This window comes from Amphiprion ocellaris, chromosome 2, assembly GCF_022539595.1.
Source record: "Amphiprion ocellaris isolate individual 3 ecotype Okinawa chromosome 2, ASM2253959v1, whole genome shotgun sequence".
In the NCBI taxonomy this organism is placed as follows: domain Eukaryota; kingdom Metazoa; phylum Chordata; class Actinopteri; family Pomacentridae; genus Amphiprion; species Amphiprion ocellaris.
In genome coordinates this window covers 19,709,063-19,725,808 of record NC_072767.1, presented here as the reverse complement: position 1 = coordinate 19,725,808, position 16,746 = coordinate 19,709,063, and the positions used below count along the sequence as shown (strand labels likewise).

General features: G+C 40.7%; 1 protein-coding gene across 6 annotated transcripts in view; it reads right to left on the bottom strand.

The window, feature by feature from the left end:
* The window catches only part of lrp8 (low density lipoprotein receptor-related protein 8, apolipoprotein e receptor), a 199,687-nt gene continuing 182,941 nt past the window's right edge, over positions 1-16,746 (bottom strand). The window contains exons 17-19 of one of the 6 annotated variants that reach the window (XM_035957384.2): positions 12,808-12,876; positions 9,169-9,359; positions 1-7,233 (exon numbers count right to left, since the gene is read on the bottom strand). In XM_035957384.2, coding sequence (XP_035813277.2) covers positions 7,195-7,233; positions 9,169-9,359; positions 12,808-12,876 — 299 coding nt within the window. In that variant the 3' untranslated portion in view covers positions 1-7,194. Of the gene's footprint in view, positions 9,360-12,807; positions 12,877-16,746 lie in introns of all 6 variants that reach the window. The other 5 variants (XM_035957386.2, XM_035957380.2, XM_035957382.2 and 2 more) reach the window with 5 other exon arrangements.

Here is a 16,746-nt window from a genome sequence, read left to right as displayed (position 1 = left end):
TCTACACTCCTTTTCACCCCAGAAGTTTATGTACATCTTTTTTTTTTTTTCTTTTTTTTTTACAGATACATTTAAAACATTATCAAAAAGTTTTTGCTGTATGAAAACGTATTATTTACAAGTCATGATTCAAACCCATTGGACTGTACCATTGGACACCCTCCCCTCCCTCCCCCCCCGTTTTATTTCCTCCCCTACTAAGAACGTTATCTCTTTACACAGTGCAGAAGGCTTCTTGAAAAGTTTTTGTGCAACAAACAGCGTAAAAAAATGCCTGTCATATGGCTGAGGAATGGACAGAGCCCCCTCCTCCTCCCCCCGAATGGATTTTGAGATGTCCTTGCAGGCAATGACACATCAGCAACATTTTGAGAAAATGCAGGTGGACAGTTTTGCGGAAACTGCAGCCAACTGGATCTGATACTTGGAAGTGAGAGTCTCCCACCTCAATCACCGGTGAAGCAAAATGTCCAAATCCGTGACAGTAATGTGATTTATCAAAATGTTGCCCCTGTATATCATCATCCCAACCCATAAAAAGATTTACACAAACAGATTTCACAACCTCCCGTTTTCACCCCCACAACCTTCGTTTTACACCGACTGGTAGAAAAATGTAGGCGACTGAACACTGCCCTTCAAGTAATCAAACATCAAGTAATATGAAACCGGGAATGGTTTGGCGAGGAGAGAGAGAGAGAGAGCAACAACTACAACTCACTTAACAGACTCACAGGCCAAAAGAAAACATGAAAAAAAGAGGAACCATTTGATCAAGGAAAGTCACTGGGTCAACGAGAGCTAAATGCCAGCCAAGTAGAGTCACTGAGGGTTCCTTCCACCGTCCAAAACTGTAGCTCGCGGGGGGAGGCTGCTTCTCCTGGCTGAGTGTTCGCCGCTTTGCTGGTTCACATTCGGGAAGGGTTTTGTTTTTTATTTTCCCGCTCTGGGGGTTTCCTTGTTGTTTTTGGGGTTCCAGATTATTTCCTCCAGTGTTTTTCCTAATTCTTCCAGTGTGTGTGCCTGTCTACCCAAAGACCGAGAGCCCTTGCCAAAGGAAAGATGTCGATAGCTGAGATGAGGATGGGAGGGCGAGAGGATGAGAGTGCACAGAGACAACAATGCTGACTACGCTCTCTAAGCTGAAATTCAGTAGCACAACAACCAAAGAAAGACTTGAAAGCTCACAGCTGGTGTCACGTTCGATAAAGCGCATGAGGAGGTGAAGTGATGGGGTGATGTTAGAAAGTGTTCTGGTTAAAGCAGCGTATTCTCTGCTCAGAAAACATTGGAAAACGATTTTAAGAGTGCAGAGAGGGAGGAAGGAAAGGACAAGCAACAGCAGAGTTAAAACGGAGCACAAATCAGGAGCAGTGTAATTATAGTTCTATTAGATAATGGATTATCGGGGCTGTTAGTATTTAGCTATGATGAGCTAATAAAATTAATAATAAAATTAACAGCTTCCTCATAAAATGAAACAGATGCCACAGATGGCATTTCGTTTGACCTAGTTTTGCAGTAACATGTCCATTATGCATTAGGATTTGTTAGGAATTCATGTGTGAGTTTAAATGAGGAGTTAAATATTTAGATGAATAGGTCTGCACAAGGAATTTTACTGAGCATTTCTACAGAGCAAACATTTTCTTTGCAACCCTGTCTCCTAGACACTACATTTACATACTTACTTGCACCAGAATTTACAATTTGTAGAAAATGTACTGCACCATGAATCCCATTTTCTATCAACAAAAGCTCAATCACAACCTGTTTCATTTGTTTTCTGCCCGAACAGCCTGTGCTGTATTACCATGCCTGTCTGTAGTACCTACAGCATTAACAAATGTTTTCATTGCTAAGTTCAGAGAAAAAATATGGTCTGCTTTAATACAGAAAAAGTCTGCAGTGACTTGGGACAGATGGTGTTCACTAGTATTTAACCAAAACCACAATTTATCACAAATGTTAATACAATAAGGCTCCTTTATAACTAAACTGCATTCAAAGACATTTAGAGGAAAATGTATTTTCTACCAGATAATGTTTGTCTGTAAAGGTGTGACAAATGCAGGTCTAATCAGCATATATCAGACTATTTTAATTGCTTTACTGTCACTCCTTTTATGTAAACCGATCATATATTAGATGGGACGGGACCCGTCACCCTGGTTCCCAAAAACTGGAGGAGAAGCTTTAATATGTTGTGAAAGGGTCATATTTTATTCTTAAATCTAACTAAGCTTCAAACATTTGTTTAATGAATGTTGCAATTCTAACCCAATGCATGATACATTTGTAAATCTAACAACATTTTTAGGTGTCTAAACCCAACCAATTAGTGAGTGAAAATAAAGATAAACACAAACTGAGAATTAAACTTAAGAGCAGCAAAAAACCTCACCTTGCCTCTGAACAAAGTGCAAGCAATAGTTAAACTTGACAACAGAACATATTTGGGAATCCTATTTCTAGGAGACAGGATTGACTCTCTGACGTAAAGTAAAATTCAAAGTTGTTTCCACTTAAACATGGATTTCCAAAACAAATCTAGCCTGTCTCTCGCTTCAGCAAAGAAACTGAATCACAGTATCTTCTGATCTTAGTGAGAATGTTCTGGCAGCGTGTAATCTTTCAGAGCTTGTACAATTCACACACCAACTAAATACCCAACTGATCACTCAAAAAACTCATCATATTTATCAGAAACATTGAAACTTTACCAGTAAAGTGGTAAAGTGTCAAGCAAAGTAAATGTTCTGATCCAGAACTAGAATAGTAGTGGATGTGTCTGGTAATTGAACATAGGCGCACTTGAAATTTAATTTAAAAAACACCATGTATTACAAAAAGCTAATTTTCTACTTGAGTGTTAAGTAACTATGCAAGATTTCATGTTGCATGTTGGTTCTCCAAAGCAGCAAATACTGACCCAGTTCATTGTTACTGGGATAACCACGAAACTCCACTGGAAAACACATACGCACTTAGTACCTGTATTGCAATTACTGAATAATTCAACATATGTACATTAACACACGCAGCCAATAAACGACTCCAACATTTTCAGCATGAGAGCTCAAATTGATCCTTATAACTGTAGCCAGTTGTTTATGGGTCTGACCAGCAGTAAAACCATGATGATGCTGACATTATGGTGCCTAAATGATCCCTGTAAATATGGAGCAGCAGTGCGGCAGGTGTCTAGAAAGCATACGGTCACAGCAGGCCCTCACTACCACTATGATTACTACCCCATACAGTAAATGACCAAATCCCTCTGCTGGACTTTCTCCTTTAGTGTAGTGTAGACGGCTGCTGTCGAGGTGGATCAGCCAGTCTGCCTTCACACTGTAGCCATAATAACTTTCCTACAATGCCACGCTCAGGCACCTCAATAAATAAGCAATTTATTCTGCTAACTGCAAACCCTCAGCATGGAACTCCATTAGACCTGAAGCAGACATGGACATGAAGGAGTGCAGAGCTGACTCAGCTGAGGGTTCCATCTAGCACTGGTCTTGTGATTTATTTTATCTTAAATTCGCCAACATGTCTGACCTGTAGCATCTTTCTGGTAACCTTACATCACTACCTTTGTCTCTCCTTGAAACGCAGGAGTTAGGAAATATGATCTTGTAAGTATCATAACAATTCATGTGCAGCACAGATGGGGGACATATTAAAGCAAAGCCTAAATGCTTGACTTCTGAGGGGATCCAGTTGGTCTGTTATTCTAAAGGGAGAGATTTTCTGGAATGGTTTGGGTCCACTTGCCCCCAAGAGGAAAGGGTCACTGCAAATCAATACGAATTTGTTTGAGTGATCCCCTACGACGAAACATTTCTACCCTGATGGGAGTGGTCTCTTTCAGGGTGTCTATTCTCCCATCCATAGGGCACGAGGGGTCACTGAGTGGTTTGATGAAAATGAAAATGAGGTGAATCATATGGTATGACCTTTAACAGTCATCAGATCTCAAGTCAAATGAACATCTGAGGGAGATTTTGGACCAATGTGTTAGACTCTCCACCAACATCATCAAAACACCAAATGAGGGAATATCTTTTGGAAGAATGGAGTTTAACCTTCCAGTAGAGTCCTAGAGACTCCAGAGAAGGAGGAGCTGAAGCTGTTCTGGAGACACATAGTGGTCCAACATCTTGCTAAGACACTCAGTTTTTTCCTGTTTTTGCTACTGTCTGTATGGCAACCCTAAATCCTGCCTAAAAACCAAACACTGCATGACGCTACCAAACCAGTCAACCATGCTGAGATGAGTCATAGTCTTCCCCACGGTGTAATGCATGTTATTTTGCCTCATCTCTACGGGGTCAAAACGAAGGGCGATGACCTCCCCCTTTAGCTCATACCTCCTACGTCTGACAGACAAGGGAGATTACGGTGCTGCAGAGGACTAGAATTTACCTGTCTAGCATGCAACTTGTCACATACAGTAAATACAAATCGCCCACGGTGCATCATAAGCTGAGAGAAGCCAGTGCCATCTTTCTGGGGGACGTGAGAGGAGTGAGTCTCAAAATACCGCAACACAACATTGGCAGAAATCCGGCAAAATAAATGACCCACCATTCATCTTCCAAGCACAAACCTGCTCGCATATGGTGTAATATAAATCCTGGCAGTCGTGCCCTGCCTACCTTTGTCTTCGTCTGTTTTTACTGTCTCTCTCTTCTTCCCTTGTGGTTATCCGAGCCCCCACACTGAACAAACCTTTCCGAGAGAGCCAGAGCCATGAATAATAACTATCATTAATCAAGAGTGGTTGCTTGAATACATAATCTGAGACTAGACTGAACCCATGTAGGAAGACTTTAAAGTTTGCATTAGATACTTTTTTGCATGTTATTCCGTCAAATCAGGAGGCACCAAGCAACAGCACATCTGAAATGGAACACTACAGATTCGTTAACCTAAGAATGGAAGACAGGTGTTGGACATATCATCTCAACAATGAAGAAAAATGCTTTATGCCAAATATAATGAATTATATGTGTGCTTAACTTTGACAGAATGCCCTTTAAACAACTACATGATGGGCAGAATATAAGAGCTGTTAATTGGTCATAACTACTTGTAACAGCTATTATGTTATTCTGTCATAACGGCCTCTAGTGATTCACTATCCAACACAGTATGAGCAATTACTGCAGTATTCACTGGGCATTAATTCCATCTGATTCAATGGGCTGGAAGCATGTCTGAGGCAAGCCAATGGAAGATCACCTCTTCACGCTGGTTCACACGTTTCCTCTCTATCCAGCTTTCAAATCAAATCACCGCCCGACTCAGTCAGCCTTGGCTTATTACTCATCTGCTCATACAAATCAAGGCCACTCGCAACCGCAATAAACCTCCAGTGACAGCAGAAAGGGATTTCTCTACAAAATGTGAGCTCTGTTTCTACATCATCCCATCCAGAAAACACAGAACTGCATGGTAAAAAATGACGAATAAAGGTGCTGAAGTCATTGTGCTAAAAAACACCAAAACCAGGCCGGTGAATGATGTTTACAGGGTTGCTCAAGTTCAAATACTGTTGTGTTGGGCAGCAGCTAAAAGATCATATATTTGAGTTATGTCGCACCAAAGGAAAAGTGATCGATGGGGAGCTGTGCTGGTCCAAAATATAGCAAGCACAGATGAAAACTCACACTTGACAGTTGTCTGTATCTATCAATAATTGTGCCAGTGTTTCAGTGAGTCAATGAAGGAACATAATATACATTTGTTCAACTTTGTCTTGCTGTCCAAGAGAGTATATGTGGAGTATGTGTCAGCACATCTATCACAATCTCTTATTTCTACATCAATATCTGTTCATAAACATTTCAAGAGGCTGCAACTTAAATCAACTAGTAATCAAAAATGAAGCAGCTGTTGGTCTGCCTTTGTCTTCCTTCATTTTCTAACCTTTACTTTCAACAGGATTTCAAAACAGTATGTGCAACTATGTGTTAAAATGTATGCAGATCCGACCACAAAATGAGACAAAACAGAAAAAAAACACTGAAAGCTGTGTCTATTGTTTTGAAAATTGATGCAATAATGAATATTTCTTTTTGTGTATTCTCCATGTTGAGGCCTCAGCTCCATATCCGTATCTCGAAACAGTCCCAGGAAGGTGTTTTGTAAAACTCCATGCCGTCTGCAAATGATGTTCCACCTTTCAAATTATTGATGCCAGCAGACATGAACACAAACAGATGTCAGAGGGATGTGTGAGTCCTAACACCCACCGCAAATAAGCAAACAATCCCAAGTTCATTATCGACTCTGCGCATACCTCTGATACCAGAAGAGAGGATTACCCATAATCCTTTGCCTTTTCTGCCCTGCTGCTTTTTGCCTTGAGGCACTACCCTCTGGTGGCACAAATCCTCCCATTCCCCCCTCCAAGAAGAAGAAGAAGAAAAAAAAAGCACCCTCCCGTACTCTTTCACCCCAAAATCACCTCCAAATGTGCAGACAACCCCATCATTCCATCTCTCCTTCCCCCTGGGCTATGTTTAGCTCTATAGTATGTCAAGGGGCAAATCTGAGGGGCTGGGTGTGAAAAAGGATGACATTCTCCCTTTCAGAAAGTATGTCTTGTCAACTTTAGAGCAACTATAAAGAAACACAGCGTCCTTGCCTACCACTGTGCTACACTGTATACCCTTGCAAACTTTGTCTAATGTGCCTTTAGTACTATGCACTGAGAGATGCTGGTACATATTTACAACAGCAAACACAAATAAATAAAGAGTCAAAAAAAAAATGAGGAATTTAAAATTATGCATGCCGGCTTTTTCCACTTGTACGGTGGTCAGAAAGCCTTCTATTTACAATGTGCACTCAGACAGCTGAATGAGGTTAGTGTGAACAATATCATCAAGCAGCATTTCACACACCACTACTGCTAAACAGGAGGCAGAGAGCAGAGAGGAGCGGAGCAGAGGCTACTAAACTAACACTAGTGGTAGTAGTAGTAGTGGCTAGTAATGGTAGTAATGTTACTCCAGTGGAGAAAGTAGGAGGGGGATTTTACAACATGTACATGTCATCCCTGCTCCTTAAAAAGGGGAGGCAAATGAGGACTCCTTCTCTTTCTCCTCTGCGTTGTACTGGCCTCACTGTAGTGGTGTAGAGGCTGTGGTGAGAGGAGGGGGCCAGGATGCATCCCACCCCCCCTCAGGGATAGCCATCATCCTCCAGACTGAGTGCCACGCGCTGCAAACAGCAGATAAAAAGACGGTTACCACAGTAGGCTGGTGAAGGAGACAGAAGTGAGATAGAACAGAGAAGGGAAATAGAGTAGCACAGCGGACAGTGGAGAAAAAGAGATAGAATCATGTCTAGGTGGAACCCAGAATTAAAAACTGCAGCTTCATATATTTTAACTCCTCCCTGCTTTGCCTGACCTTCCTCTTCTCCTCTTTCCAATTTCTACCCCCCACTTGCTCGTCCCCTTCTTCTCTGGCTCTTCGTAGATGAGGAATTCAGGTTGCTTGCCTACGGCTGCAAATGTCTGGCCCACATAATGCCAGCCTGATTTCTCTGGCTGCCTGAGTTGCCACAATGCCACAAAAGCAAGAAAAGTTAGGACAGGAGAAGAAAGAAGAGGAAGAAAACAAGCAAAAGGATAAAAGACAATAAAAGTCATTGGTACAGATGTAAATAATAAAATGGTAAGAGGAGAGAGAAGGAGTGTGGTCCCCTCCCTCCTGCTATTCACTGAGGGCAGCTGCTACTTCGACCTTGAATCTTAATATGACTCAGTCGTGCACCTGTTTCGTGTGTGCGTGTGCTTCTAGCCTGTCATCGTGCCAGTGATACCCAGAATTCTTTGCCTTCTTTCTCTCCGGAGCAACACAAAGAAATCTGTGTTACCATGCCAACCGATCAAAGCGCTACACTCCCATCCCCCCCGTAATCCTTTTTGGCTGCCCTTCCCTGCTCGCTCTCCGACACCCAAAACAACAAATATATTCAATAAATGTCCTAAGTGTCCGGATGATACACTCTCTCTAGATTTAAGTGCATTTCACTGCAAGTTAGAGCTGGTATTGATTTATGGGATTCGTAGAAAACGCAGCTTTAAGTGATCCTCAAAACCGCGTCTGAGTCGGTGTGAAATCAACAGGGTCGCCTGCAAGTCATGACGCGGAGATTCATGGTTTCTGTGACTGCATTCAAGACAGAAAATGGCAAAAATTGTAGTTTGGATTGCCCCTTGTCCTGATTTGTGCTTTGGTTTTATCTTTTGTGTATTAATTATAGTACAATGAAAAAAAATACATTAGTGCAATGCTAGAATGTAACCAGCAACTCTAAAAATCTAATTTAATTTGCAGAACAGTCTACCCCTGTGCTTTGTTTTCCTTTCAGTCAGCTTGCAAAGTGGCTATAAAGCGAATCCTCTTTGCCCGCAAAAGAATCACAACACTTAAATCATTTTTGCATCAGCGCAGGAGTAATTATTCAGGACTCCGTGTCTCTATTTTGGATATTATCTGGACAACCTTGTGTTATCAGTTTGAGCAACAAAAGTAATAAACATCACAAAATTCCTCACTGACAGGTACGTTAGCTCGTGGCACATATTTTCTCTTATCTACTGGAGACATCAAGATGAAAAAAGACGAATTTTTGCAACTTCTGCTGCTTCTGTCAACAAAATAAACCTTTTGTCTATGTGGGGAGTTTTGTCAGGAAACTGGGACAAACACTTCAACAACCAGAAACACTAACACAATGTACAGTTTAATGGGATGGCAGGTTGGCAGCAGGGATGTGGTGTTGATCGATGCATGTGCGCTGTGAATATGGTCATCAGAGGTGAACGAAATGTGAACATGGTGTGGGGTGGTGAAGGGCTTACATGTGTGTTTAATAATTGTTTTTTACTGCAAAAATGATATGTGAACATGTGGCCGTGTGCAAGCCTGTTCTTTCTCTCCACCAGGCCGACCTGTACAACAAACGGGCTTTTCCAAACCCTTGCGCTTCCTCCCATTTCCCAAATAAACTCCTTCCTTCCCTCTGCGGCCTCTCTCATTTGCCGCTGGAGAGCATCGGCGCCCCTGAGTACCAGTGAGAGTTGCTGTCTGTGATGCCGCCCCCTAGAGGAAGCGCTATGAAGGGCTGACTGTGGGTGCCACTCACTGCTGGGTAGACGTGACCGATGGACTCGCTGTGACGCCCGATGTGGATTTCATCGTCGTCGTCCTCTGTGGTTTTGCGGTAAACCGGGTTGTCGAAGTTCATGCTCTTGGTGTTCTTGCGTCGCCAGTTGCGCCAGACCAGGTATCCGCCGGTGCAGAGCAAGCCGATGACCACTGTGGCAAGGATAGGGACTGCATGTGTTTAACACACACACAACAACAACACACGGCGGGAGCGTTAACACAGCCCAGGGGACACAGAGCGGCGCTTTAAGCACTCACAAACACACCTTGCATAGTTTCATCGAGTGAAGGCTCATTATTTTCTGTCTTTCATTTTCAAATTCACACATCTAAGAGGTCTGTGGGGACGAGACATCAAGAGGAGGAAGTGGAGGAGTGTTTAGCATGAAATCTAAATTATATTATTAATAAATTAAAGGACTAATTTTATGGCAGAGCAAAATTTATGCAGTTTTTTCCTTTTCATTTTCTCATTTTCCCTTAAAAACAAATGGATCAGGAATTTATCTCTTTATGTAGGTTTTTAAAGTGTTAAAAAAGGATTATAAACATTTCATGTATTAAGAACATTTTTAGTAAAAATTCAACTAAAAATTCATAATTTACAGAACACTTATTTTACTATTATAATTTTGATTTAGTAATGTTTAATACTTGAACATTGTTCACTGTAAAAAAAACTGTGGTGATGTAGAAATGAGAATTATGGTCAATAAAAATTTTTTTGCTGACTTCAGACTTTCTTAAAGACTTCAACATGTCAAAATTCAGAATTTTAAGTCAGAATTCAGATTTTTTTTCAAAATTGGATATTAAAGTTAAGAAATCTGACAGTAGATTCATATATATATATATATATATATATATATATATATATATATTTTTTTTTTTTTTTTTTTATTTTTATTTTATTTTTATTTTTATTTTTTATTTTTATTTTTACGGATCATTATCTTTTTGCAGCAGAAAGCATTCAAATGTTGGATGCTTCAGAGCATGAAATTCTTCAGTCAGTTTATAATTTCTTTATACAAGGCCACCCAGCAATATTTATCTGAAATAAAGACAATTTTAGCTAAAAATTTCAATATTTATTCTATTTTCTGAACCAAAACCCTGCCTTCAGGTAAATGGAGAAATGTTAGTGTTTCATATAGTAAATTCCATATACTTAATAGTTCTGGATATATACCTTTAAACCATCACAAATTAAATAAAGTGATAATCAGAAGAAATGCATCACATTTAAAGTGGCTGACCACCTCTGCTAAATGTTTTCCTTCACATCTGCTGCGGAAAAAAAAAAACAAAAAACTGGTCTTTTTATCTGTAAAAATCTACAAAAAAACAATGAGCTTTCACACTGTGTATCACCCCTTATTCCGTCACATTCCCTCTCATTCTCAGAGAATGATCAAAAACACATGAACACAAGCACAATTTGCAACAATGACTGCCTGCATTCGCCATCACACACTATAAAACCCCATTTCCAAGACACACACACGAGCACAAACACACACACACACAAACACATGCAAACACAAAAACTGATTCACACAGATTTTTATACCAAATCTTGTAGCTTTCAGGCCCTGAAGCCACTGATTAAGCTCTTGTTTTTGAATAAAAGCCCAGCAAGGTTGCTCAACTGTCATCAGCACATTATCCTGGTACTCTATTTGGGCTATGATTTATAATTTTGCACTTGCCTAGACTGAGAAATTAAACACTATCTGCAGACAGCCTGAGTCTGGTGTTTTTTGGATGGGGTTATGAGAGGAGAATGGAGAGGGGAAGAGGTGGAGAGAAGAAGCAGAGAGAGAGAGAAAGGAGGGGGGGTTTGGAGGATTTGAGATAAGCGCCGTCTCTCTCCTCTCATTACCATATTAGCACTGCTGCCTAACTGCCCTGTAGGACCTGCGTGTGCGTAGTGCATGTATGAGAGTGTATAGATGTATGGTGAGTGAGGGAGCAACAGCCGAACCAGAGGTGAGTCAAGGAGGAGAGATAAAGCAAGCGTGGGTGTGATTATGTGCGCCTGCATCCATAGATGGGTTTCCATCCCCTACGGAAGCCCCATCTAATTGCGCTTTTGTTGGATAGACGCTCGAGAGCCCTGTGTGTCTGGGCTGGAAACCCCAGATCCTTTGTTCTTCTCTAAATGCCCACTGGTTTAAAAAAAAAAAACAAAAAAACATCAGCTTCTGTCTCATTTAGAAAATTTCATTCCAATTAGAGAGCAGCATAACAGCCTGACTTTGGCTAAATACTGATAATCATTGTTGGGCTGCTTCCCCTCGTGGAGCTGCGGGTGGGCGTGGTGCCACTCTGGATGTGAACGGAGAACCGGGGCGCAGAAATCCGGCCCTTGTGGACCTCCGACAATAATTAACGTTTCAAAGCTGCCAAAAAATGCCGAATGAGGGGATTTGTGACCGCAATGAATGGCAGAAGGACAGAATGAAGGATGAAGAGGGAAGGGTTAACAGTCTTGGGGGCTGTTTTAATGAGCTGATATCTCAACTGTTGAGAATGAAAAGAGAAAAAAATTGCCTGACAATGTTTTAGCGCTCCCATATATTATCAAAGTATTCACTATTAGGGATGAAAGAGATCTCAATTAGAGCCATATGCTGCCGCTATAAGGTCATTTGCACATTCAGCTGATTTTTCAGTTATGTTAAGCATGAAAGTATTAAATATTTCCATAAAATTAGATTTTCATTTTAATCTGAACTAATAGAAAAGATTAACTTTACTAAGCTGGTTTGATTGTAAGAACTTGCATTCTCTTTCTGTGTCTGTATTAGTATGTATGGAAGCAGAGAGGCTTCATAGTGCTTGTTTAATTTTTTTTTTTACCCTAAATAGACAGTGATGTTATTTCCTAGGTCATAAATTAGATGCCTCTGGGTCAAAATCACAATTTTATCTCATTAATCCCCTTTGGATTCCTTTCATATTTTCTCATCTTAAAAAATAAATCAAACTGATTCCTGCAACTGCCTAACCCACTCTCAGTCCACTTGCTCACAGAAACAGGTCAGAGTCGTGGATTGATTGCAGTGTGAGCATTCTATATAATCACAGTGGGAACATGAGCTTAATGTTATAACAGCTGGTCAAGTGTGATGACAAAACATGAACTGAATTTCCCATTTCCTCGGATCTCATTAATAATGACATAATGTGCACATTACAAAGGCCTGGCCATTCTCTGACTGACGAGCTTACATCCATATAATGGCTTTTTGTAGCCATAGGCTAGGAGGCTATTGTTGTATAATATCACAGCTCAGTACATTTTCTTAATTGTGAAAATATTATTTGGTGCTCTAACCTCACTGCTGAGCCTGATACAGGCCTTACATGTTGAAAACACACAAACTATTATTATTAAAATGAGTACATTTTAGCCTTCATCAGCCAGGTGGGAGTACAAACACTCTACAAACCAGACACACACACACACACATGCAAATACATAACCACACACATACAGCCACACACAGCATGCAGGACTGAAGCAGCAAGCAGAGATGGAGGAGCGAGGAGGGAGAAGCAGGCAGGCAGAAAGCAAACACATCACGGTGAGGACGTCCAGAGTACTCACCGATAGGAATGACTATCCCCAGAACTGCTACTGTGATGTTGTTACCTATGAGGTAGTGATCACTCGCAGCTGACGTGAACAGACAGACAGGGGAAAAAAAAGAAAAAAAAATCAAACCAACCCAAAGGTTTTGTCATCCCCCCGTATAAAAAAAGAAAAATAGTCTACTGCAACATAGGAGCATCAAGATGGAATAGCATATTTGCATAATGTAACAGCAGAGAATCCATCTGATTCCAGTTTGGACTGTAGACTTTTTTTTGTAACAGCATGTGTAAATGAAATGCGGATGAATCACACCAAGATGCCATAAAAATGCAATGAGATGCGTTTTAATACATGCGGAGACAAATGTAATTCCAGAGAGTAATGCATCAGAATTTCTGCTATCATCATTCAAAACAAAAATTTGGATTTCAGAAGCGATAAACAATTCACGGCAGCTATGACAAATGTTGGACGACTCCACATGACCTTGATCATGAGTACAGGGTCTGCTTTTTCATTTTTTATATTGTGCCACAACACAATGCAACACGGTGTGCATTTATTCCAGACATGCTTTGTAACCCCACTCCCCTTCAACTTTCACCCCAACAGGTCCGTGTGCAGCTTCGACATTAATCCTGCTCCCAACCCTCCTATTAGCAGCAGGCTAGCCATTAGCCAAACTGTGATCAGATGGCTATAATGAAGTCTAGTAAGGGAGATTAACAGAAGAGATCACGCCACTGGCCCTGCATACTGATTGGCTCGTTTTAGAAAGAGACTGTGCTGCTCTTTGCATGGGAAAGACGGCGCAGCTGGCATGTGATGGACGGGACATACAATTTAAGCACATATTATTTCTCATAAATGCAGTCATATAGAGAGCAAACTGCTGATGAATGCACACAGTAAAACAATCCGCCACATACACAGGCTTTTACTGCTGACTTTGTGAGGATACTTCTTAGCATAATGCATTTCCTAGCAACTTACCCTAACCTTACCTATCACATCAAAGTGCTTAACCCCTAGCCTTCCTCTTAAGTAAATCTAAGTGTAATCTTAACCTTAAAAGCCCTTTCAATGGTCGTGAATAAGGCAGAAGTCCTCACTCCATTGGTGTGAAACTCAAACTGGTCCTCACAAAGACAGACAGTAAAGTCCACACACACACTCATGCAAAAAGCGGAGACAATGCCGTAGAGAAAGAGGCACAGGAGGTGACGTGACTTCAGACTGAGCAGCCTTGAGTCAGCAGAAGTGATCTGGCTTTTCTTAAAGTATGAGTGACGTCCATTGGGCACTAAGACTCTAAAAGGCGGATTATTAGAATCTTATTAAAGGCGCTGTTATGAAAGAAGTAGTCCTGGAGAGCAAAGGCAGAGAATGAGAAAGTGAGAAAGAGGAAGAAAAAAAAGACAAAAGCCCCATTTCCATTAAGACTATTACTGCTGGAGGGATTTTAATTTCAAAAATTAATTTTCTGCCTCTACAAAAAGAAAATGTCTATTTATATCTCTACATTTGGCTTTGAATATGATATCAGAATTTGTATGTTCGCTGTTATAATATATGTAATAAACAATAAGGGGAACAGTAAATAGTAAAATAAATAAATTAACAAACAGATGGGCGACAAACAGCTTGCTGTAATCACTGTCCCAAGTTTCCAGTCTAAGTGTTGGGGAGCAAAATCCACAGTCCCTGATCTGTGTATGTTTATCTGAAGCTTCAATGCGGAATTTAACAAGTTTTCAAATGCTGCAAATTAGACTTGTTTCCATTCACAGCGTCGGAACAAATAAATTAGACCATGTGGTGTCATTAAAAGGTGTTGGTATAAACTATGGTACGTATGGCTGTGATCAACAGAAGAACGTAGAAGAAGTCAGAATCCAAACCAGTTGTATATCAACCTTTAAAAAAAAAAAAAAAAAAAAAAAAAACTCTGGCAGGGAGAATAAACAACAAAACTTGAGCCATCAACGAGAGAAAAAGTTTTTCTGTCACCCAGAATATCCGCTAACTTATTTTCAAAATAGCAAAAGCTACCGCCATGGAATCTTTTTGCAAAATTGGGGATGTTTGTTTGAATTTTGCCAGTTCCATTAACTTTCTCTAATGCAATTCCTGCAAAGAAGAAGGAATGTAGATTTTAGATTATTTGGGAGGCACATTAGGCAGAGAGCTCGTCAGGGCAGGAATGAAAACAAGTAAAACCTGTCGCTGACTATTACTTTAAGATTTGAAAAATGATGAGCTTATCTTTTAAGACAGCATTTTCTAGCCTTGTTGAATGTTGCTGAAAGCCTGATAAATAATTGCTGATATCAGGAGAAAAGACTTAAATTTAAAAGAGCGTGATGTAGATGCATATGAACTTTGGGAACCAGCTGCTGTTTATCTTTCATCCTTTTTTCCCATCAAACTCCCGGTTCCTTCCCTGCTCCACTATGCCGGCCCCAGTGCTGAAACATGTTTAACAGCTGATGCTGGCAAACTTGACAGTGTGCACTGAGTTGAAAATTATAACACATGGCCCGTGGGTTTGGAGACACGTCTTGTTCATGCCCCATTTTCTCATCCGTGTCTGCTCCACCTCTCATCTGGAGCGCTCGTGGTGTGGTGAGGCGGCTGACAACTTCAGAGACCGGAGGAAACACGTTCCTGCTTCTTAGTAACTCTGAAGAAACCCAGGCCCCCAAAGTGATGCAGCAGGCATTCTCTTTAATTCCCAGAAAATCACTTTCTCTACTGCCTCTTTTCCATCCTGTCGTTTCTTATCCTTGTAAATGCTGTTTTTCCTCTCCACTGTGAGTCATTTTTTAAACTCCCACCCTCCCCGTTCAAGGGCTGGACTGTCATGTTCTTCTTTGCTCTTTGTTCACTCTTCTTTCTCTGTGGCCTCTTTATTGTCTCTCACTGTACCTTTTCATTTAACAGTTCTTAGATTTACTCCTCGTTCCCCCAAATTCTTCCTTCTCCTCCAGCTCCCACAGCCACTTTGAACCTTCATCATCTTTCGCTACTTCACTCCCTTCATATAGCTTTTTCAAGCTCAACACTTACTCTCCTGGTTTCTCAGTGAAATGTCTCTGATGCTTAGGCTTTACTGTAAAATCATGTTCAAGAGTTCAAACACAGTACAGCAGCTCGCTGACTTTCTCACATATCAGTCTTTCATTTAACTTCCTTCTACTTTTCTATTCCATCTTTTATTCTCCACTCTGCAGTGGCCTACATCATTCAAATAAATAATTTACTTAAATTGCTTGAAAATGTGTTAAGTGTGTAAGTAACTGTCATTTCTTTGTTAGTATTTCACTGTTAGTCTTCCTCTGCGGTCTGAAAAGGGTGAGGCGTTTTAACAGTTCCTGCATTCATTGTAATACATCTTCTCTCAGTAAATAACACTGTGAACAACAACTTCAGAGTCTGAAAGGGAAACTTATTTGAATTATTTTTTATCTTTCTACTGTAATATTGAACAAAAGACCTGAGGAAAAGCAGTTACAGCCATCTCAAGTTAAAGTCTTCATGTAGCAAAGGCTAGAAGAAGAAAGCTGAAAACACTGATTTCAGCGAAGAAAAAAAAAATCCCACATCATGTGGTGTGCAGCACGGCAGTTTATCAATTTTGTTTTGTGGTTGCTGTCAAGGATTCTTGTCCGCTTTTTCCAAATACAATTTAAGTCTTAGCGTGGCTTTGTAAACCATTGTTACTGCTGTTATATTCTGCTGTCATGGCTTGTCTGGGCTGTAAAGTGGTATTTTTCTTGCACGCCAGTTAAGCTTGATTGGTGTAAGAATGAAGAATGCTGCCAGTTTTAGAGAGTGAAAGAGAGAAGGGTGGGGGGAGATAGAAGGAAAAAGACGAGGCAGAGGGAGAGAGACTGTCAGAAAGTGAGAATGAGTGATGAGAGGTGGAAGGAGAGAATGGAGAGGACTGTT